The sequence below is a fragment of the Pseudophryne corroboree genome, chromosome 6 (genome assembly GCF_028390025.1).
Source record: "Pseudophryne corroboree isolate aPseCor3 chromosome 6, aPseCor3.hap2, whole genome shotgun sequence".
NCBI lineage: Eukaryota > Metazoa > Chordata > Amphibia > Anura > Myobatrachidae > Pseudophryne > Pseudophryne corroboree.
In genome coordinates this window covers 532,016,448-532,040,804 of record NC_086449.1, presented here as the reverse complement: position 1 = coordinate 532,040,804, position 24,357 = coordinate 532,016,448, and the positions used below count along the sequence as shown (strand labels likewise).

At 46.1% G+C, this 24,357-nt stretch overlaps 1 protein-coding gene across 2 annotated transcripts in view; it reads right to left on the bottom strand.

Moving 5' to 3' along the window:
- Positions 1–673: 673 nt before the first annotated feature.
- The window catches only part of NDUFA12 (NADH:ubiquinone oxidoreductase subunit A12), a 77,504-nt gene continuing 53,820 nt past the window's right edge, over positions 674–24,357 (bottom strand). The window contains exon 4 of one of the 2 annotated variants that reach the window (XM_063927607.1): positions 674–892. In XM_063927607.1, coding sequence (XP_063783677.1) covers positions 712–892 — 181 coding nt within the window. In that variant the 3' untranslated portion in view covers positions 674–711. The remainder of the gene's footprint in view (positions 893–24,357) is intronic. The other variant, XM_063927608.1, reaches the window with a different exon arrangement.

Sequence of the window (24,357 nt, the reverse complement as noted above, 5' to 3'; positions counted from 1 at the left end):
CCATCCAGGCTGTACCTGTGATCGTCCCTCTGGAGCTAGTGTCCAGTAGCCTAAGAAGCAAATCCATCCTGCACGCAGGTGAGTTCACTTCTTCTCCCCTAAGTCCCTCGTTGCAGTGAGCCTGTTGCCAGCAGGACTCACTGAAAATAAAAAACCTAACAAACTTTTTCTAAGCAGCTCTTTAGGAGAGCCACCTAGATTGCACCCTGCTCGGACGGGCACAAAAACCTAACTGAGGCTTGGAGGAGGGTCATAGGGGGAGGAGCCAGTACACACCACCTAGTGGTCAAACTTTTAAATTTTGTGCCCTGTCTCCTGCGGAGCCGCTATTCCCCATGGTCCTGACGGAGTCCCAGCATCCACTAGGACGTCAGAGAAATTAAGGTCTCCTGAGATGGGGGCATTATTTTCTCAGCTGTAATGCACCAGGGTTAATGTGGATGCTATGCAAATGTTAATTATAGTTGAATAGCATGGCACGGAAATGTTGCAAAGACTGTCCTAACTGGTTGGAGCTGGACATTTGCTAGTATTTAATCATCACATCTGTATAGGAGGCATCCACTGTAGAATCTTACCCAGAGATACAGATCATTACAACAGAAAAGCGATATTTGTTGACTAAATACAAAAAAAATAAAAATTACCCAATAAACTAAGGGGAAATATTGGCTTGAGTGTTGAAAGAATTTTATTAAATATATGTCATTTTTACAGCTTAGATGATGAAGGAGGGACCCACGCCTCTATCTTCTTGCGAGTGGTAGAATATGGAACATACTGTCCTGGAGTGGCACTCAGGTTGAATTTGTGATTCTCCCATACGAATTTATGAGTAGTAGGAGGGTGAGTGGCTGGAGACTCCTCTGTCATGCAATGCAGCCAGCGATGCCTAGAAAAATATAAACACATTTCTCATTTAGAACAGAGATAAAATGTCACAGCGGGCTGAACAAATAATGAAAGATTCATGAGAAACATCTCAGAGCCAGCAGGATTTTTCCAGAGCCAGAAAAGATGAGCATTCGTTTACATCAACAGAAATGACTCCATGTGTTAGGCTCAGGCAATATATTTTAGGCTCATTAGTTACTTTTCTTTTGGGTTTTGTCTAGCCTTTTATTACATATCTATTTGACTTGAAAGGAGAATGCCATCCAATTACAAGTCCCTACTCTAAAGGGAACTAGTAACTCACAGAGCCCCATAGTAAGCTTTTGGAATGGGCCCCAAGAATGACAAAGTTTTGATGGTCCCTGCTCTGATCTTCTGAGCATGCTCTAGGAGTCGGTGCATAAACATTAGCATTACTGCCTCACAGCATTGAGGTAATGGGTTCTAATCCCATCACTACCTGTATGGAATTTGTATATTCTCCCTGTGTTTGTGTGGGTTTCCACTGTGTACTCTGGTTTCCTCCCATAATCCAAAATATAGTGGTAGGTTAATTGTCACCTGTCAAATAAAAAAATAAAAAAACACAACAAAACCCTACCGTGTAAGTGTGTGCATGAACATGTGTTTAGGGCAGACTAGATGGGACAGTTGGTTTATCTGCCATCAAATTCTCTGTTTCATAAAGGTGCATACACACTGGGCGTTTTTGCCCAGCGTGTATGCACAGCGATGATCGCTGACATTGCTGGGCTGAAAAGCGCTCAGTGCATAAACACTGCGCTACTTTCCCCCCTGCCCAGCGATGTCAGCGGGGGTGAACGGCTTTCCATAACAGGATGCTATGGAAAGCAGTCCACACCGCAGTTCATGAAGCGCTCATCGCCAGGGCATACGCACTGGGCGGTTGAGCTGAAAGCAACTCAAAACACCAAAAGTGAGCTGCTTTCAGCTCAAAATTGCCCAGTGTTTATAGGCCTTAACTTTGAAGCAGTGTTTAGCCTTTCAGTTCCACTGAGATTAGAATTGCAAGCATAAACCAGCTCCCACACATGTTCAAAGGGAACAGAGCCAAGTCTCTCAGCAGTAATTCTTCAAATTCTGAATGAACATTGCCCCCCACCCCGACAGTCCAGGGCGCTGGGCACACCTCCTCCTTCTCCTCCTAAGTATGCTAACTTCCTGGGAAGTGGTCAATACTAGGATCCACCCTGCAATCATTAAGCCTTTAATACACTTGCCTTCAGGAACAGCATTTTTAGGAGGTTCTAAAATACGCCTTAATATAGAGAATGCCTATAGCACAGAATATTGAGAAATATTACACTGATACACTTATTTTAACACAGGGTGTGCTATCAAATGACAAATAATAATGAACATATACCAAGGAAGAAGAAGAAAAGCATTTGTCTTGGTGTGGTGCACCTAGAGATAAGAATAAACTTTTATTGATTTATTAAAATTGTTTAAAAACGGCGAAATACTGGAAAAAAAAAAAAAAAGAATAGTGTAAAAGTAGGAAAGTTGTGATAATTAAATGTACTGCATGTGAGAATGCCAATGCACATACAATCACTCTACTATATGAATTGTATCAATAATGTCAAATGTAACTGCGTCTTATGGTGATTTATTGTAGCAGTCTCCTCTCTGATATGAGACATACAAGACCCACTCCTAAATCAGACTGTAGTGCTAAATTACCAATCAAATTACAACGCGATTCCCCTTTGGTTATACGTCACTCTTACTGGTGATTACAATAATCTACACCAGTGATGGCTAACCTTGACACTCCAGCTGTTGAACTACACATCCCAGCATGCCCTGCTAGTTTTGCTATTTGGCCATGCTAAAACTGATGCAGGGCATGCTGGAATGTGTAGTTCAACAACAGCTGGAGTGTCAAGGTGAGCCATCACTGATCTACACAGTATGGAAGCCGGCGCGCGCTTCACAGTCCTGACGAAGCGGACACTGCAAAGCTCGCGCTGGCTTCCATACTGTATGTGGGCGCTACCAGTGCACCCTCTCCTATTACTCAGTCCTAATGTACTAATTTTATGTATGATACTGTGCAACCTGTCTCCACCCCTGTAAGGGCAGCATGACACACTATTAGATCATGTGGGACACTCACATACCACAAGATAGATCCTGCATTTAAATATGAGCTGCATGTAAACAACAAACTGAGTGCTACACCATACTACCACCTATATTCATGTATGTGTATTGCAACAGCATAATCCAATAATAGGATAGCCTGCTGAGTGTCTATCCCCTCAAACTGGTTATACTGTAATAAATAAGAATTTACTCACCGGTAATTCTATGTCTCGTAGTCCGTAGTGGATGCTGGGGACTCCGTAAGGACCATGGGGAATAGACGGCTCCGCAGGAGACTGGGCACATCTAAGAAAGATTTAGGACTATCTGGTGTGCACTGGCTCCTCCTCCTATGACCCTCCTCCAAGCCTCAGTTAGGAACTGTGCCCGGAAGAGCTGACACAATAAGGAAGGATTTTTGAATCCCGGGTAAGACTCATACCAGCCACACCAATCACACCATATAACACGTGATAGGAACCCCGGTTAACAGTATGATAACAAATGGAGCCTCTGAAGAGATGGCTCACAACAAAACCCGATTTTTGTAACAATAACTATGTACAGGTATTGCAGACAATCCGCACTTGGGATGGGCGCCCAGCATCCACTACGGACTACGAGAAATAGAATTACCGGTGAGTAAATTCTTATTTTCTCTGACGTCCTAGTGGATGCTGGGGACTCCGTAAGGACCATGGGGATTATACCAAAGCTTCCAAACGGGCGGGAGAGTGCGGATGAATCTGCAGCACCGAATGAGAGAATTCCAGGTCCTCCTCAGCCAGGGTATCAAATTTGTAGAATTTTGCAAACGTGTTTGCCCCCGACCAAGTAGCTGCTCGGCAAAGTTGTAAAGCCGAGACCCCTCGGGCAGCCGCCCAAGATGATCCCACCTTCCGTGTGGAATGGGCTTTTAGAGATTTAGGCTGCGGTAAGCCTACCGCAGAATGCGCCAGCTGAATAGTGCTACAAATCCAGCGCGCAATAGACTGCTTAGAAGCAGGAGCACCCAGCTTAGCGGGTGCATACAGGATAAACAGCGAGTCAGTCTTTCTGACTCCAGCCGTCCTGGAAATATAAATTTTTAGGGCCCTGACTACGTCCAGCAACTTGGAATCCTCCAAGTCCCTAGTAGCCGCAGGCACCACAATAGGTTAGTTCAAGTGAAAAGCTGAGACCACCTTTGGGAGAAACTGAGGACGAGTCCTCAATTCTGCCCTATCCATATGGAAAATCAGATAAGGGCTTTTACAAGACAAAGCCGCCAATTCTGAAACCCGCCTGGCCGACGCCAAGGCCAACAGCATGACCACTTTCCACGTGAGATATTTTAAATCCACAGTCTTAAGTGGTTCGAACCAATGTGATTTCAGGAATGCCAAAACCACATTGAGATCCCAAGGTGCCACTGGGGGCACAAAAGGAGGCTGAATATGCAGTACTCCTTTGACAAAAGTCTGAACTTCGGGTAGTGAAGCCAGTTCTTTTTGGAAGAAAATCGACAGAGCCGAAATCTGGACCTTTATGGACCCAATTTGAGGCCCAACGTCACCCCTGCTTGCAGGAAGTGCAGGAATCGACCCAGTTGAAATTCCTCCGTCGGGGCCTTCATGGCCTCACACCAAGCAACATATTTTCGCCAAATGCGGTGATAATGTCTTGCGGTGACATCCTTCCTGGCTTTGATCAGGGTAGGGATGACTTCCTCCGGAATACCCTTTTCCTTCAGGATCCGGTGTTCAACCGCCATGCCGTCAAACGCAGCCGCGGTAAGTCTTGGAACAGACAGGGTCCCTGCTGCAGCAGGTCTTGTCTGAGCGGCAGAGGCCAAGGGTCCTCTGTAAGCATCTCTTGAAGTTCCGGGTACCAAGCTCTTCTTGGCCAATCCGGAACCACGAGTATGGTTTTCACTCCTCGCCTTCTTATTATTCTCAGTACCTTGGGTATGAGAGGTAGAGGAGGAAACACATAAACCGACTGGTACACCCATGGTGTCACTAGAGCGTCCACCGCTATCGCCTGAGGGTCTCTTGACCGGGCGCAATATCTTTTCAACTTCTTGTTGAGGCGGGACGCCATCATGTCTACCTGTGGTTTTTCCCACCGGTTGACCAGCATTTGGAAGACTTCTGGATGAAGTCCCCATTCTCCCGGGTGGAGGTCGTGCCTGCTGAGGAAGTCTGCTTCCCAGTTGTCCACTCCCGGAATGAACACTGCCGTCAGTGCTAACACATGATTCTCTGCCCATCTGAGAATCCTTGTGGCTTCTGCCATCGCCATCCTGCTTCTCGTGCCGCCCTGTCTGTTTACATGGGCGACCGCCGTGATGTTGTCTGACTGGATCAGTACCGGCTGGTTTTGAAGCAGGGGTCTTGCCTGGCTTAGGGCATTGTAAATGGCCCTTAGCTCCAGGATATTTATGTGAAGAGAAATCTCCTGATTTGACCACAGTCCTTGGAAATTTCTTCCCTTTGTGACTGCCCCCAAGCCCCGAAGGCTGGCATCCGTGGTCACCAGGACCCAGTCCTGTATTCCGAATCTGCGGCCCTCTAGTAGATGAGCCCTTTGCAGCCACCACAGCAGCGACACCCTGGTTCTGGCCGATAGGGTTATCCGCTGTTGCATCTGGAGATGGGACCTGGACCATTTGTCCAACAGGTCCCACTGGAACGTCCTTGCGTGGAACCTTCCGAATGGAATTGCTTCGTACGAAGCTACCATTTTTCCCAGGACTCGTGTGCATTGATGTACCGACACTTTTCCTGGTTTTAGGATGTCTCTGACCAGAGATGACAATTCCTCGGCTTTTTCCAGTGGAAGAAACACTCTTTTCTGGTCTGTGTCCAGAATCATTTCACAGGAACAGAAGACGTGTCGTCAGGACCAGCTGTGACTTTGGAATGTTTAGAATCCAGCCGTGCTGTTGTAGCACTTCCTGAGAAAGTGCCACCCCCACTATCAACTGTTCTTTGGACCTCGCCTTTATCAGGAGATCGTCCAAGTACGGGATAATCAAAACTCCCTTCTTGCGAAGGAGTATCATCATTTCGGCCATTACCTTGGTAAAGACCCTCGGTGCCGTGGATAACCCGAACGGCAGCGTCTGGAACTGATAGTGACAGTCCTGTACCACAAATCTGAGGTACTCCTGGTGCGGAGGGTAAATGGGGACATGCAGGTACGCATCCTTGATGTCCAGGGATACCATGTAATCCCCCTCCTCCAGGCTCGCAATAACCGCCCTGAGCGATTCCATCTTGAACTTGAACCTTTTGATATGTGTTCAAGGTTTTTACATTTAAGATGGGTCTCACCGAACCGTCCGGTTTCGGTACCACAAACATTGTGGAGTAGTAACCCTTTCCTTGCTGAAGGAGGGGTACCTTGACGATCACTTTCTGTGAATACAATTTTTGAATAGCCACCAACACTGCCTCCCTGGCAGAGGGAGTTGCCGGCAAGGCAGATTTTAGGAAACGGCGGGGGGGAGACGTCTCGAATTCCAGCCTGTACCCCTGAGATACTACTTGAAGGACCCAGGGATCCACTTGTGAGAGAGCCCACTGTGCGCTGAAAAACCTGAGACGTGCCCCCACCGTTCCCGATTCCGCCTGAGCAGCCCCAGCGTCATGCTGTGGACTTACCGGACGCAGGGGAGGACTTCTGCTCCTGGGAACTAGCTGTGTGCTGCAGCTTTTTCCCCCTTCCTCTGCCCCTCGGCAGAAAGGATGGGCCTCTAGCCCACTTATTTTTCTGGGGCCGAAAGGACTGTACCTGATAATACGGTGCTTTCTTTTGCTGTGGGGTAGCCTGTGGCAAAAAAGTCGATTTCCCAGCAGTAGCTGTGGAAACGAGGTCTGAAAGACCTTCCCCAAAAAGTTCCACCCCTTTATAGGGTAAAACTTCCATGTGCCACTTGGAGTCGGCATCACCTGACCATTGCCTAGTCCATAACCCCCGTCTGGCGGCAATGGACATAGCGCTTATTTTTGATGCCAGCCGGCAAATATCCCTCTGTGCATCACGCATGTATAAGACCGCGTCTTTTATATGGTCAATCGTAAGCAAAATATTGTCCCTATCCATGGTATCAATGTTTTCCGACAGGGAGTCTGACCACGCAGCAGCAGCACTGCACATCCAAGCTGATGCTATAGCGGGTCTCAATATAATGCCAGTGTGTGTGTATATAGCTTTTAGGGTACTTTCCAGCTTTCTATCAGCAGGTTCTTTTAGGGCGGCCGTATCCGGAGACGGTAGTGCCACCTTCTTTGATAAGCGTGTCAATGCTTTATCTACCCTAGGGGGTGTTTAGAAATGATCAATTTCTTATCTGGGGAAGTCCACGCTTCCTCACACACCTCATTTAATTCGTCAGATGCAGGAAAAACTACTGGTAGTTTTTTCTCACCAAACATAATACCCTTTTTTGTGGTACCTGGGGTATCATCAGAAATGTGTAAAACATTTTTCATAGCCTCAATCATATAACGGGTGGATCTATTGGAGGGTACACTCGTCTCATCATCGTCGACACTGGAGTCGGTATCCGTGTCGACATCTGTATCTGTCATCTGAGGTAGCGGGCGTTTTATAGCCCCTGATGACATTTGAGACGCTTGGACAGGCACAAGCTGAGTAGCCGGCTGTCCTATGTCGTCAAACCTTTTATGTAAGGAGCTGACACTGTCACGTAATTCCTTCCATAAGTCCATCCACACTGGTGTCGACCCCGCAGGGGGTGACATCACATTCACAGGCATTTGCTCCGCCTCCACATCATTATCCTCATCATACATGTCGACACAGCAGTACCGACACACAGCAGACACACAGGGAATGCTCTTACAGAGGACAGGACCCCACAAAGCCCTTTGGGGAGACAGAGGGAGAGTATGCCAGCACACACCAGGGCGCTATATAACACAGGGATATCACTATACAGAGTGTTTTCCCCTATAGCTGCCTATAATATATATATACTGCGCTTAAATTGTGCCCCCCCTCTCTTTTTTACCCTTTCTGTAGTGCAGGACTGCAGGGGAGAGCCAGGGAGCTTCCTTCCAGCGAAGCTGTGAGGGAATAATGGCGCCAGTGTGCTGAGGGAGTTGGCTCCGCCCCTTTTTCGGCGGGCTTTCTCCCGCTATTTTATTGTTTCTGGCAGGGGTTAATATACACCTATATAGCCTCTGGGGCTATATATGGTGTTAGTTTTGCCAGCCAAGGTGTTATTATTGCTGCTCAGGGCGCCCCCCCCCCCAGCACCCTGCACCCATCAGTGACCGCAGTGTGTGGTGTGCATGAGGAGCAATGGCGCACAGCTGCAGTGCTGTGCGCTACCTTGGAGAAGACAGAAGTCTTCAGCCGCCGATTTTCCGGACCACCTTCTTGTTTCTGGCTCTGTAAGGGGGACGGCGGCGCGGCTCCGGGAACGGACGACGAGGTCGGGTCCTGTGTTCGATCCCTCTGGAGCTAATGGTGTCCAGTAGCCTAAGAAGCCCAAGCTACCACCACTTAGGTAGGTTCGCTTCTTCTCCCCTTAGTCCCTCGTTGCAGAGAGCCTGTTGCCAGCAGGTCTCACTGAAAATAAAAAACCTAAACTATACTTTCTTCTAGGAGCTCAGGAGAGCCCCTAGTGTGCATCCAGCTCAGCCGGGCACAGAAATCTAACTGAGGCTTGGAGGAGGGTCATAGGGGGAGGAGCCAGTGCACACCAGATAGTCCTAAATCTTTCTTAGATGTGCCCAGTCTCCTGCGGAGCCGTCTATTCCCCATGGTCCTTACGGAGTCCCCAGCATCCACTAGGACGTCAGAGAAATATAAAGTTACAGCACTGGATTGAAAATATGCATTATGATGGATAGAAATATGTATGCATAAAAGGAGGTTATACTCGCAGGGATTAACTATATGAATATGTCCAAGTTTACTACATAAATCCACCTACAGTGTTTCATTCATTTTTGATACTCCTGTCTCATCAATACAGGCTTATTAGAATATTGTAATCACCAGTGAGAGTGACGCATAACCAAAGGGGAATCGCGTTGTAATTTGATTGGTAATTTAGCACTACAATCTGATTTAGTAGTGGATTTTCCGGGAAGTAGTTAGCTTCCCAACAAACGGGATCCCGGCAGTCGATATACGGTCGCTGGGATCCCGGGGAAAGACACAAACCCGGCGTCAAAATACAGACAACCGGCATCCCAATTGTTCAGTCAGTGGGACTTGCTGCCGTGCAGGGGTGGGTGGGCAGGGTGGTTAGGTTTAGGCAGCAGAAGGGGAGTTAGGGTGCAGCCATGGGAAAGTTAGGGACCAGGGACGTAAGGTTAGGGTAAGGGACATAGAAGGGGAGGTTAGGGTTAGGCACCCAGCGGGGAGGGTTAGGTTTAGGCAGAGGGGTAGGAAGGGTTAGGCACCCTCAGGGGAGGGTTAAGGTTAGGCACGCTCAAGGGAGGGTTAGGGTAGGAAAAGTGTGAGGGTTAGGGGGCTTAAATGGGCGGCTGTTGGGATTCTGATGGACGGGATGCCACTGTCGGTACTCTGACCGCAGGCATCCCGTCTATCGGTAACTCATTGTGAACACGATTTTATATATCTCATACCAGAGAGGAGAGTGCTACAATAAATCACCATAAGACGCAGTTACATTTGAATGTGATTATATGTGCATTGGCATTCTTACACACCGTATGTGTTACTATCACAACTTTCCTACATTTTCACTTTTCTTTTTTTCAGTATTTCGCAGTTTTTAAACAATTTTAATAAATCAATAAAAGTTAATTCTTATCTCTAGGTGCACCACACCAAGACAAATGTTTTTCCTCTTCCTTGGTATATCTAAAATACACCTTAATTTCACACCTCCGGAAGACAGTCATTTAATCCTATTCTGTTACTCTAATCATCAATAGTGTGGTTTTCTAGGCAGAGGCACATACTGAATAGTACTTAATAAAAACTTTGAATTAACTGGCATTGTCTTCTGAAGTACATAAACCAAATACAAATAAAAGACTGGACAAGAAAATGGACGAGCCTTTTCACTTTATACTAAGGACTTGCTGAACATCAAGAAGGAAATTAAAACAAAAATCTAAAAAAGTGAACACAACTAATTTTAGCTTTGTATATTGCACTGTATTTAACATAGTTTCTGCTTTATTAGAACACAAGTGGTTAATAACACATTAAGTTACGCAGGGCATACTGTACATTAGTGCTGTGATTTCCCTCTCTGCCAATCCAATATGCCAGGGGGAAATTCAACCTGTTCAAATTCCCTGACTCAACATTCCCAACCATTTTTTGGTTGGAATTGGGAAATCCAACATGTTGGATACGACTGTTCTACCAACCCAGGCAGAACAGAAATTGCTCAGATACAGGCTAGATGTATGGACCCCATTACTTGGTGCAGAGACCTTTACTTCTTAGAATATTTACACTTACGAATAAAGGCTAAACAAGCAATGCCAGCTACCACTAGGGTAAGAGGAGTGTTACATGTATTTCTCTAGCATCCATAAGGGGTATTGGGGAATCTAGTACGATGGGGTATAGACTGGGTCCAAAGGAGCCAGTGCAGTTTAAATTTCTTCAACTGGGTGTGCTGGCTCCTCCCCTCTATGCCCCTCCCACAGGCAGTTTAGAAAAAAGTGCCCTCAGAAGAAGATGCACATCTCGGAGCTCCAGAGTTTTCTTCAATTTCTTTTTTTCTGTTTGTTATTTTAAGTATGCTGCCTGGGCAACAGCATACCTGCACCGTGGTTGTTAGGATGGGGGGTAGGGGTCACCGGCCTTTCAAGGTGCAGCGCCGCTTGCCCGCTGCAGGACTACCGTCCTGAGGTGTGGTTGTTCAGCAGGGCACTGCGCCTTGGCTGTCACAGCAGCAGCACAACCCTTACTCTGCCTAAAGGTGACATCGGTGGTGAGTACAAAGCGGGGGCCCCGCTAGTCCCGCTAAGATCCCCCCGTGTGGAACTGGCACAAAAGGCTTGACTAGCACTTGTTGTGATGTTTTGAGGTAAAAAGGAGACTTTGCCAGTATAATATATTAGTGTAACTCCGGCGCCATTGGAGGGGGCGTGGCTACATCAGAGCAGGACCTGAGGCATTTTGGTGCCTTCCTCTGCTTACTGCAGCCAGCACACACAGCGCTTCCTGATTCCTCAGCCGCGCTAGATATCTGGTACAGAGTGTAGTAAAGGGGGAGAGCCACTTGTGTACACTATCTGGATCCTATTTAGGACAAAAATTATTAGTGTTTACTGTATTATAGGGAGCTGGCAGCCTCACTGGCGCTGTGCAGCTCAGGGTGTGCTGGTGTTCTCTCTCTGTGTCTCCTCTCACATACAGTGGGGCAGGCTTGTGCTATAGGCATTCTGTGCTATAGGCACTCTCTATATTAACTGTTTGTGTGTATGTCATTGTGCTTACTGTGAAACATGGGTAAACACAAGCTGTGCAGTGTATGTCACACTAGATTCTCTCCATTATCTACTGATTCTGTTTAATGTGAACAATGCAGTCAATCTTCACAAATCAGTGAAGGAGCTGGGGGAGAGGGTCCAGAGCCCCACTGGTTAGGGTCTCTTAAGACTATGATGTCAGATATGTCATCCCAGCTCACTGCTAATGTGCAGAAGACTTAGCTACTACAATAAGCTGTTGCAGATTTAGCTGCTAGGGCAGATGCACAGCCCCCCTCTCTCATGCAGGTCCACAGAAGCGTGGTTTGCCTGCTCTACTCTCTGATACAGATGATGATATATAGGAGGATGGGCATGACCCGGATCCAGCTAGTGGGGATACAGATTCTGCTCAGGGTATTAAACCCCTAATTCTGGCTATAAGGCATGTTAAAGCTCCCTCTAGAGGACGCTGCGTCACAGCAGTCGTTTTTCTATGTACATAACAAGCCTATTGTCACTTTCCCTGACTCTACAGAGTTAGATGACCTATTCAAACAGGCCTGGAAAAAATCCAGACAAAAAAATTCCAAGTCTCCAAAAAGTTTTTGCGCACTTTCCCATTTGCTCCTGAAGGTCAAACATTTTGGGAGGAACCCCCTGGGGTGGATGTATCAGTCTCTCGCCTGTCTAAAAAGGCGGTGCTGCCTTCCCCAGGCTCCTTTACAATAAAGGATCCTAGGGATAGGAAGAGAGAGACTACCCTAAAGTCTATATAGGATGACCCATGCCATTCATTCCTGGGCCACTCAAATTCAGGGGGGCCTCTCGGGGAATATGCCCTTAGTTACTATGGTAACCCTCCTAAAACACATTCAGTACACTACCCGTGTCCTCTGTGATTCTCTCAAGGAGATGGGGAACATTAATGCTTGGACTTCTGCCATGGCAGTGTCGGCGCGCAGGGCCTTGTCGTTGCATCAGTGGATAGCGAACAAAGAATCCAAACGTAGTGTGGAATCCCTCCCCTTTTCGGGGGAACAGCTCTTTGGTGTTGAATTAGATACCTGTATTTCCAAAGTTACGGCTGGGAAATCCACGTTTTTCCCCTCTGAGGCACTGCCGGCGAGACGCTCCTATCTGGGACTGTCTATCCAGTCCTTTCGGTCTCACAGATTTCGATCTAAGGCCAGAGGTGCCTCCAATGCGACTAGAGGCACCAGAGGTAAGTCCAGAAAACCTGCCAGCACCAGCTCTCAGGAACAGTGCACCGGTTCTGCGTCCAATAAGGCCTCAGCATGACGATGACCACCCACCCCATGGGGATCTTGAGATGGGAGCTCGACTGCGTCACTTCAGCCGTGTCTGGGAGACTTCCTGCCAGGATACCTGGGTCAGAGATCTTGTTTCTCAGGGCTACAAGCTGGAGTTTGACCGTACTCTTCCACAACGATTTTTCAAATCAAGCTTACCAGTTTGGGAGGATATGTAAGTTACGTTGCAACAGGATATCCGAAAGTTGGTCCAGTCCCACGTCAATGTTCCAGTACCAATACCTATGGGGTTTTACTCAAACCTGTTTGTGGTGCCGAAACCAGACGGTTCGGTCAGACCTATTTTAAATCTAAAATCCTTGAATCCTTATTTGAAGGTGTTCAAGTTCAAGATGGAATCCCTGCGAGCAGTGATTGCGGGCCTGGAAGAACAGGAAATGATGGTCTCCTTGGACATCAAGGACGCCTACCTCCATATTCTGATTTGGCCACCTCATCAGGTATACCTGCGCTTTGCCCTTCTGGACAATCACTTCCAATTCCAGGCACTGCCCTTCAACCTGTCCACAGCGGAGATGAAGTTCCAACTCCGGGTCCAGGGGGTCAATGTTGTCCCTTATCTGGACGATCTTCTGATAAAAGCACGATCCAAGAAGCTTTTGTTGCTCCATATCGACCGCACTATCCATCTTCTGCCGGACCATGGGAGTCCCACCTGGAGCCAACTCAGAGGCTCCTGTTCCTGGGGACGTTGCTGTATAGTGTGGCCCAAAAGGTGTTTCTACCAGAGGACAAGGCGAATACACTTCAGGAGATGGTCCGCATGGTGCTTCGACCTTCTCGAGTGTCCGTCCATCTTTGCATAAGATTGTTGAGAAAGGTGGTTGCCTCAAAATAAGCGATACAGTATGGGAGGTTTCAGTTGGATCTCCTGAGCTAGTGGTCCGGATCGCATATCTACAGATGCGCCGGATGATTCGGCTGTCACCTCAGGCCAGGATTTCCCTCCTGTGGTGGCTACAGTCCTCTAATCTCCTGGAAGGCCGGAGTTTCGGGATTCAGGATTGGACCCTCCTCACGACGGATGCAAGTCTACGGGGATGGGGAGCTGCCACCCAAGGGGCTCAGTTCCAGGGCAGGTGGTCAGCCCACAAGGCCCTCCTTCTGATCAACATTCTGGAACTTTGGGTGATCTACAATGCTCTGCTTCAGGCCTCTCCTCTGCTCAACAATCACGCGATCTAGGTATAGTCTGATAACGCCATGGCACTGGTGGATATCAATCGTCAAGGAGGGACAAAAAGCAGAGCCTGCATGCGAGAGGTGTCAAGGATACTCCTTTGGGCGGAAAGGAATGCCAGAGCAATGTCAGCAATCTTCATTCCGGGTGTGGACAACTGGGAGGTGGACTTCCCGAGTCGTCATGATCTCCACCCGGGGGAGTGGGGGCTCCACCATCTGGTGTTCCAGCAAATCATTGAGCGGTGGGGTTGCCCACAAAGATATGATGGCTTCTCGTCTCAACAAGAAACTTCCCTGGTATTGCTCACGTACCAGGCACCCTCAGGTGAGGGCAGTGGACGCACTGGCGTCGCCTTGGCCGTACTGGCTGGTCTACCTGTTTCCTCCGATTCCATTGCTCCCAAGAGTGCTAAAGTGAATCAGGAATCAAGGTGTCCAGGCAATTCTGATCGCCCCGGATTGGCCACGGAGGGCGTGGTACGCGGATCTTCTGGACATGTCCGTCGAAGACCCTTGGCCTCTACCACTAAGAAGAGATCTTCTTCAACAAGGACAGTTTGTCTACCCGGAATTACGGCGACTTTGTTTGACGGCAGAAACCTGTGACGTCAAAACACTAATATCTGGAGAAGATATGTCTCTTGGTGCAAGGAACGCACGTATCCGCCTGCAGAGTTTCACTTGGGAAGTTTCTTAAGTTTTCTGCAGGCTGGTGTGGATAAGGGCTTACGTCTGGGTTCCATTAAGGTCAAGATTTCAGCCCTCTTAATTTTCTTCCAGAAGAAATTGGCAGTGTTACCAGAAGTTCAGACCTTCTTGCAAGGGGCACTCCACATACAACCACCTTTTGTGCCGCCTACAGCACCCTGGGATTTGGATGTAGTGTTGGCATTTCTACAGTCCTCCTGGTTTGAACCTCTGATGACGGTAGAAGACAAGTACCTCACGTGGAAGACAGTGATATTACTGGCCCTGGCTTCTGCTCGACGTGTCTCAGAACTGGGGGCCTTACCGTGTAATGCTTGGGGCCTAATTCAGAGTTGATCGCAGCAGCAAATTTGTTAGCAGTTAGGCAAAATCATGTGCACTGCAGGGGTAGGGGGGGGGGGGCAGATATAACATGTGCAGAGAGAGTTAGATTTGGGTGGAGTGTGTTCAAACTGAAATCTAAATTGCAGTTTACAATTAAAGCAGCCAGTATTTGCCCTGCATAGAAACAAAATAACCCACCCAAATCTAACTCTCTCTGCAAATGTTATATCTGCCCCACCTGCAGTGCACATGGATTTGCCCAACTGCTAACAAATTTGCTGCTGCGATCAACTCTGAATTATCCCCTTGGTCTTTTACGAGGACAGAGCAGAGTTCCAGACTAGACAGCAGCTCCTGCCGAAGGTTGTCTCTGCGTTTCACCTGAATCAACCTATTGTGGTTCCATCCAGTTCTGACGCTTCTGCTCCTCCAGAGGCACTGGATGCTGTGCGTGCCTTGAAGATCTATGTCAAGCGCACAGCTCGGGTCAGAAAAATGGATTCCTTGTTCGTGCTCTATGATGCGCAGAAAAAAGGGTTGCCATTGATAAAGCCTACTGATTTATCCTATATTAAACACGCTAAAAGGTTAAGAGACTCAGTACGCTATTGGAGTATAGGGTACGCACTTAGCGTAGCGGATGCTTAGCTGTGGACGAGATGCACGAGCGGCACGTTCGCTCACGGCTTAATGCGTAGAGGCAAGCACGCTATAGGCTGCCGATTAACGTAACGATACGCTATCAGCGTAGCGGACGCTCGAGACCACGAGGAGATCACAAGCGGTGCTGACGCTCACAGAGTTAAACCTTTATAACTATACCATAGATAATGTACTTATACTGTAAACCTTTGTGCAGTGTTAGGGTGTAAATGCAACACAGTGTAACCTTGTTAGTTTAAAAGGTGTATGAGCGTATGTGACGCTCAGAGAACACTTTAGCAATCTAATAAACACTCAAATACCGGTCTAAGGTTCTAACACCTTTAAGGGAGAGAATGAACGTTCAATTGCAAAAGAATACACATTACAACTTATACACTACCAAACTAACATAAAATACCTAACCGAATTACTACACGTTAAAATTACAATAGCGGCACAATTACATTTAAGGGGAAGGAGAGAGAGAAATGGCTTACAACAAAAAGGAGATAAATATGGTTGCAGAGAACTTACGCACAAGGGGAAACAATCGCAAGCGCCTTTCTAGATATCCAGCTCCCGATTATCAGTGATGAGAACCGTTGAGAAGAGTAGAATGGAGCTGGCCCAGGTCGGCTTGTCTTTATATACACTTACACACAGTACAGTACAATGGTCCCTACATTCTTATTGTTCATTGGACACAGGAATCCGTCTCCGCATTATAACAAAAGGTCATAGGTTGGTTCATACAGGTGGGCTGTGACTATTTCAAACTGCTCAAGTGGGAGGGAAACTCAGGTTTCCCGCCGCATGGGTAATAAACTGCAAATATAGCAAATGTCCATAAACTTCTTATGGCCATAACTATACGCACGAGCGATTAATCCGTTTCTAACCAACACCGGAATATTGCTAATTTAATACTCTTCCGATGGATACTAAACACCACTGTATGACCCATGTCTGACCCTTCGTATCAAACAAAGAGGGATCTCTTTGTCTCTGAACATACTACATTAACTAAACTTTCAGATTCTATCAAAGGGACCATAATCTACAAAATACATTATATGACTAAAATATGTAACGATCGAGTCGCCCGCTAGACGCACACAAACTCTACCGTAAATGCGCATATCGTGCGCCTGCGAGTGCACGCGACTGCGAGTATACGCACGCACGGGAGGGCTCATGCACGTGCAGCGGGCACACGCATGAGGTGCATATATGGCAATGTGCAGCGTGATACTTTTCTGACTTTGACACCCTGCTTCAAAGCAGTCTATTGCTCGTTGGATTAGGCCTTACTATCCAACAGGCCTGTGTGTCAGCAGCTTTACCTGTTCCTAAGTCTCTGAAGGCAACTATGCCGAGCTGCTACCTGGTCGGGGAAGAACACCTTTGTGAAGTTCTACAAATTTGATATCCTGGCCAAAGAGGATACCCAGTTTGGGCAGGTGGTGCTACAGCAGTCTCCGCCCGTTCTGGAAGCTTTGGGATGTCCCCATCGTACTAGATTCCCCAATATCCCTTATAGATGCTAGAGAAAATAGGATTTTAATACCTGCCGGTAAATCCTTTTCTCGTAGTCCATAAGGGATATAGGGCGCCCGTCCCAGTGCGTTGACTTTTCTGTAGGTTCTTGTTATGTAGTTACCTGCTCCGCTGTTGCTGTTATTGTTACCAGCTGTTGCTGGTTGTTATATGTTAGTAGTGTGCTGGTATGTAAATCTTACCACCCTTTGTTATGTTCCTTCTCTCATATATATGTCCTTTCTCCTTTGGGCATGTTTTTACCTATAACTGCCTGTGGGAGGGGGCATAGAGGGGAGGAGCCAGCACACCCAGTTGAAGAAATTTAAAATGCACCGCTCCTTTGGACCCCGTCTATACCCCATCGTACTAGATTCCCCAATATCCCTTATGGACTACGAGAAAAGGATTTACCGGTAGGTATTAAAATCCTATTTACATGGTAGCCAAATTGTTCATATATAGAATTGACAACTTTGTTTTGTAGCACAATGCACACTAAGCACTTGCACAAGCTCCTAAACCCTCGGTTAGTACCCTGTGTGACATCAGTGCCCACCATTAGTCATTCCAAGCCAAAGGAATCATATAGTATGCTTATTCTGTGAATTTATGCAGTGATTTTAGTGGTTGGGATTTAAAGAGGTGATAAACAGGATTCTTCCAGGTGACCAACCTTGTATAATCTTTTATCTAACACATTATATAATAACTATAATTATAACGTAGGTCCACAAAACTAGAAAAGTATACTCTCCCCATGAAAGAGGCAAATGGTCTTAAGATCTGTAAAGTGAGAAGTTCTTTCACAGCTTTAGGAGATTGGTCTGAATTTGAGAACATACTGCCCATACAGTTATATATTCCATGAGTACAAAGAATCTTGCATATTAGACAGTAGCTACTTTATTAGGTACACCTATACACTGGCTCGTTACCTAAAATATCTAATCAGCCAATTGTTAATGAGGTAAGAGGAAAATGGACAGTAAGTGAGATAACCATGTGTTACATGCAGAGAGTATCTCTGAACGCACAGAGGGTCTGCTCCTGAGTCACAAGCTCCTTGTATGTGGCCATATGCTGCATATATATCCTTGTGAAAAACACATGATGCAGAGTCGCCCGTATCTCAGCCATTTCCCTGTAAATGCCAAGAGAGAGTTTCTGGAGGCAACAATGCAAACTGCCTCATGTCAGGAACATATAGCCAAAATCACTGGACATCAAATTTGAGATGATCTCTTGCAGTTAGCGTGGGGTAAATACAACTGTGTGGAGTTCGTATATTCTCCCCATACTTGCGTGGGTTTCAAAAATATACTAGTAGGTTAAATTGTCTCCCAAAAGAAAATGAACCTTCGTGTGTGAGCGTGTACGTATGGTAGGGAATATAGACTGTAAGCTCCACTGGGGCAGGGACTGATGTGAATGGGCAAATATTCTCTGTAAACTGCTGCAGAATATGTGTGCGCTATATAAATAACTGGTAATAAATAAATAAATTCATTCAATTTGCAATCCAGTCACATTCAGAATGCATTTGGACCTGTGAGCAACTAGGAATCAGGCCCAGAAAGTGAAACCTTGAAGTGAATGGGATACAGCAACAGAAGAGGAGCAATCTGAGGTGAAGACTGGAAAAATGTTGCTTGATCTGATGATGTTCCACTACTGCTGCAACATGCACATAGTAACATAGTATCTAAGGTTGAAAAAAGACAATTGTCCATCGAGTTCAACCTATTTGTGGTCTCCTATGCACGATTATTTTGTATAAAATTTTGACTGAAGTTGATGACTGCCGTTACGTTTTACCCCTCTTTTTTTATAATAACCATAGTGCGTGACTATGCCCCGTAACCCTGGATATCCTTATCCATTAGGAATTTATCTAACCCATTCTTAAAGGTGTTGACTGAGTCGGCCATTACAACTCCCTCAGGCAGGGAATTCCAAACATGTATCGTCCTTACCGTAAAAAAGCCTTTACGCCGTATTGTGCGGAATCTCCTCTCCTCTAACCTGAGCGAGTGTCCATGAGTTCTCTGTGTTGATCTAACCAAAAACAGGTCCTGCGCAAGATCTGTATATTGTCCCCTTATATATTTGTAAATGTTGACCATGTCCCCTCTTAATCTCCTCTTTTCCAGTGTAAACATGCCTAGTCTTGCAAGCCTTTCCTCGTATTCCAGCGTCTCCATACCCTTAATTAGTTTGGTCGCCCGCCTTTGAACCTTTTCTAGCTCCAGGATATCCTTTTTGTAGTAAGGTGCCCAGAATTGTACACAGTATTCAAGGTGTGGCCTCACAAGTCATTTATATAACGGGAGTATAATACGCTCGTCCCTAGCATCAATTAACCATTTTATGCATGCTAATATCTTATTAGCCTTCTTTGCTGCAGTCCTACTTTGGGTACTACTGCTTAGTTTGCCATCTATGAGGACACCTAAGTCCTTTTCCAATACAGAATCCCCTAATTTTACCCCATTTAGTAGGTAGATGTTATTTTTGTTCTTGTTACCACAGTGCATTACCTTACACTTGTCTGTATTGAAGCGCATTCTCCATTTCGCTGCCCAAGCTTCTAATTTAACTAAGTCATTTTGAAGCGACTCAGCATCCCGCTCCGCATTTATAACTTTACACAATTTGGTATCATCTGCAAAAATTGACACCATGCTCTCTAGACCTTCTCGTAGGTTGTTAATGAAAACATTGAACAATAGCGGTCCTAATACTGAGCCTTGCGGCACACCACTTAGTACTTCAGTCCAAGTTGAAAAAGATCCATTAACCACAACGCGCTGCTCCCTATTATCTAAGCAGTTTTTGACCCAAGTGCATATTGTGCTTCCTAGCCCCGATTCTTGTAGCTTGTTGATAAGTCTCATGTGTGGTACAGTGTCAAATGCTTTGGCAAAATCTAAAAAGATTACATCCACCTCTTTACCCTGATCTAGGTTTGCGCTTACTGTTTCATAAAAGTACAGAGAGAGAATCTGGCATAGGTCCTAAATCAGAGGTGAATAATTCGTTTCAGTGCTGCATCTTTGGTCACAGCGGATCTGTGAAGATATGCTACGGCAATACTGCAGAAGCCGTCTTTTGCAGAGATGCCCACCGGCAGCTTCTCAGATCCGCCACTTGCATCTGAAGACACAGCATCGGTTGCACATAAGGAACTTTGGCCCAAATGTATTAAGCCTTAAAAAGTGATAAAGTGGAGGCGGATAAAGAGTTATAAATGACCAGCCAATCAGCTTCGTCATTTTTTTCAAACAGTCTGTAACATGGCAGTTAGGAAGCCGATTCTTACTAAATGCCATGAATTCTGAATTCTTACTAATGGAAGGAATTTGAAAAATTCTATCAAAACTTCTACAACAAGGGGGCGTGGCCTGACTGGGGAGACGGCTGGAAGCAGGAAAGCAGAGCTCCTGCTAAAATCATCTAAATCCCCAGCTATAATCATCTCAGCTGTCCCGTTCCTGCCCCTGCAATCCCCCCTGGTGCTCTGGTTACCTGAGCACTTGGTCGCGGAGCCGGGAGACCGTTTTTACGGTCTTTGCGGGTTGGGGCCTGTGCCGGGTGCCGGAGCCGCCGGCTAGATTTTCAGCCAGAGCCCGCCAGGAGGCTCCGTGGGCGGTGCGGGAGCCGGATCGACTTGTGACGGCCGGAGCGTGTGGATCCCCTCACCCCTGTGTGCCGCGAGACCGCTGGGACCCCCTCTGTGACAGGGCTGGTGCGGTGTCCAAGCCCTGCTGTTACCCGGCGCCCGAACGGAGAGGAGACGGAGGGACCCGCGAGGCTGCACTTCCGGTCCTGCGGCAACGCGGCTCTCTCCCCCTGCCAGACGCAGATTCTCGGGGAGGTGAGGGGAAAGTCTCCTTTCTACACCCTTCTCCCCCTGACAATTTAAACTGCTGCAGCTACCTAAGATCGAGGAGATCTATGCAATTGGGGAGACCTTTATACATTAAAGTTAAAGGGGAAGGCTGGAGGAGATCAATTGCCACACAGACACCACAGATCTACTAAGCCTCACTTCCCTCCACCCCCAGCTGGTCAGATCCTTTCTCCAAGCTGGACATCTTTCAGATTACACTGCAGAGAAAAGGGAATATAACATTACTGTTAATTCTCAGAAGAGGTGATGTTTCTCCAGTCTGCTGCCACAAAGTGAATTACATCTACTACCCCCCTCTCGTCGCCACGTATGTGGGAGGTGAAAACGACTAATCCATTACTTACTGATTACTCTCTCGTGGAAGTGCTCATACGGTGATGCCGCTGGCCGGATTGCCGTTATAAGTGATATATTACACCACTGAATATATTCACCACGCTCTCTAAATCATCCTGCTCGTACTCCCACGTGGATTGGCGACATCAAACCTATATCCCGTTGACAACTTGGTGAACTGCGCCCATCCTCAGTTTGCCCGCAGTCGACACATTTCACAGCATTATGTGAACTTGCTCCACCCGCAGCTGTGATGTAGAATTCTCCACTCCTGCATGACCAAAGGCATACCATCTCACCTATCCGACCCTCATGAGCTCATAATTACTACTATGGACAAATTTCTAAGTTCTTCTACACCAAAACCACAAAGAAATAGAAGTGGAAATAAACGTGGGGAGCCGTGCCCCGTCTCTCCGCCGCTGTCTTTCAACCCTGACGGTTTAAACGACGAAGTTGAATCATCATCTACCATGGCCCCAAAAGCTCCCCCCCCCCTCCTCCTTCCTATTTGGAAATAGTGAAAGCAATCAAGGAAACCGTGGAACCGTTACTACAAGCACAGGCGGACAAATTTATGACTGCGGTATCAGACCTTAAATCGGAACTTGGGTCTATGACCCGCAGAATATCCGTGAATGAAAATAGGATTGGAGCCAATTTCAAAGAAATCGAAGATCTCAAGGAACAGGTCGTATCTTTAACATCTTCACGCCAACATATGATGATGAAGATAGACGACCTGGAAAATCGCTCGAGACGTAACAATCTGAGAATTGTGGGCCTTAAAGAATCACTGAAAGGCCCTGATCTTCTAAAGTTTTTGCTCTCCGACCTTCCAGGCCTCCTAGGCATACCGGAAGACCTGTCTTCGATGGAGATTGAACGAGCTCATAGATTGGGTCCGCCACGCGACTCTAACCAAACCAGACCCCGCCCGGTTATCTTTAAATGCTTAAACTTTAAACATAAAGAACTGATGTGGTCTGCGGCGCGAAGCCAGGGTCCACTTCACTGGGATGGACAACGGCTATTTCTCTTTCAGGATTATTCCGCAGAAGTCTCTAGAGCCAGAAGAGAAATGTCTCCATTATGCTCTCACCTAGTGAAAAGCGGTATCCGATTTGCCCTCCTTTATCCTGCGCGGCTGCGCATTTTCACCCCGCAAGGTCCGAAAGATTTTACTTCAGTGGACTCAGCTAAGGAATTTATGACGGAGCTTGAAGGACCCATGCGGTCACCCTCGGCCTCACACTCGTCTCCTCCAAGCAGAGCTGATGATAACAGTTGAAACTTGACTTCAGGTCTTAGTTCATAGCTCCCTGACGAAGCTGCCACAGATGCAGTGAAACACGCGTGTAGGGCACGGCGTGTCCGCGTGTATTTGACCTATATGAAATGTTATAAAACAAATGTATATGATCGTGATGTTAGCTGTTAGTCTCCACTAATAGGGAATTGAAGCTGAGCCATAGAAAAGGAATATACCAGAAAAGAGGTCACTCAGCAATTACAATGTTTAAAGTGCATACAGATAGCCACTAATAATCTTTGATAAGAGAGTATACTACATTACTGTGGGTATATCTAGAGATGGGACATTAGGACCAATGAATGTACACTACTCCCCAGTGAAATGAACTAAAGCGAGCTAATTTGAATCCTGCCGTTTAGATTAGTAATAACCAGATAATTACGACAGAGCAGAGATTTCACACTGGCTGCTATAGATATTAATACAGTGCTGCATATGCTACACTATCTCTATGTAATACTAGTAACACGTATATAACTGTTACATGATTGTTACAAATAGATACATTTTTTAGAGTCAGCCTAGCAGCTGCGTGTCCTAGCAAAAATCTTTACAGTGTAACAAATTGATTGGTAACACCTAAGGGCTGGAGAGCAGCTGCTTGTTTTACCAGCATACTCAGTATATCACATTATAATACCAGTCACCACGATCACTGACAGTGTGTTGGATATATCATACTCCCTCACACAGAGTGTGTAAACTTCCAGATAATCAAGTGGCTGAGTATGTAACAGTATCTCTATCATAAGACTGTTACAAAGTGATATATATATATTCAGGAGTTAGATGAGCAGGATATAAAAAATCTAAACACTGTAACCAATTAACTAGTCACACTCAATGAATGCAGGAGCAGCAGCATGCCTTATTAGCTTATTTAGCACAATATAATGAGGAAATAGATCCGTAATATATATGAATCAGTGAGGAGAGAAACATATTATTGTTATAGTCCTATGTTCAGACAAACTTACTATTTAATTATGGCATGAAGGGTATAATCTATAGCATGAATTAATTATAGACAGCCATATTTATTAAATCTGACATGTATGTAGTGTATCTGGACACAGAATTCTCTGGCTATACCCACCTATAGATATATGAACACGATAATATACATTTCTATAAGACAAATTACATTTCTTATTGTGGAATCTGGACCACTAAGGGTTATTATATATGCAGAAAATGGGATTGCCACATCTCCTTATATGACAATTTAATTACACTGTAACATAATAAGGATTTGTCCTTTAACAGTGTAAATAGAGATCAATAAGTCTCCGACACATGGAATATACTATTTTCTCTGATGAATTGGATATGAAGTAGCAATAACTAAACTATCAGGACAGATACTTTGCTTTCCAGTAAGAATTGAGGTGGCTATACCTCTAAGGAAAGCAATATTGCTTAGATCAGGATCAGATTAAATAAGATCTGGTTACTTATATGAAGGAAGGTTGTTATTTATATGAGCATTGGAATTGCTATATTCCTTAAGGCAACCCTTCCTATCGGTATATCTTGCCAATTAATTATATCTATACGGCTAAATTAAAACAATTCATTCTTCCCTCCTGGATATTAATAAATATGACTTCTCCATGATGTCTGGAGATTCACTCATTA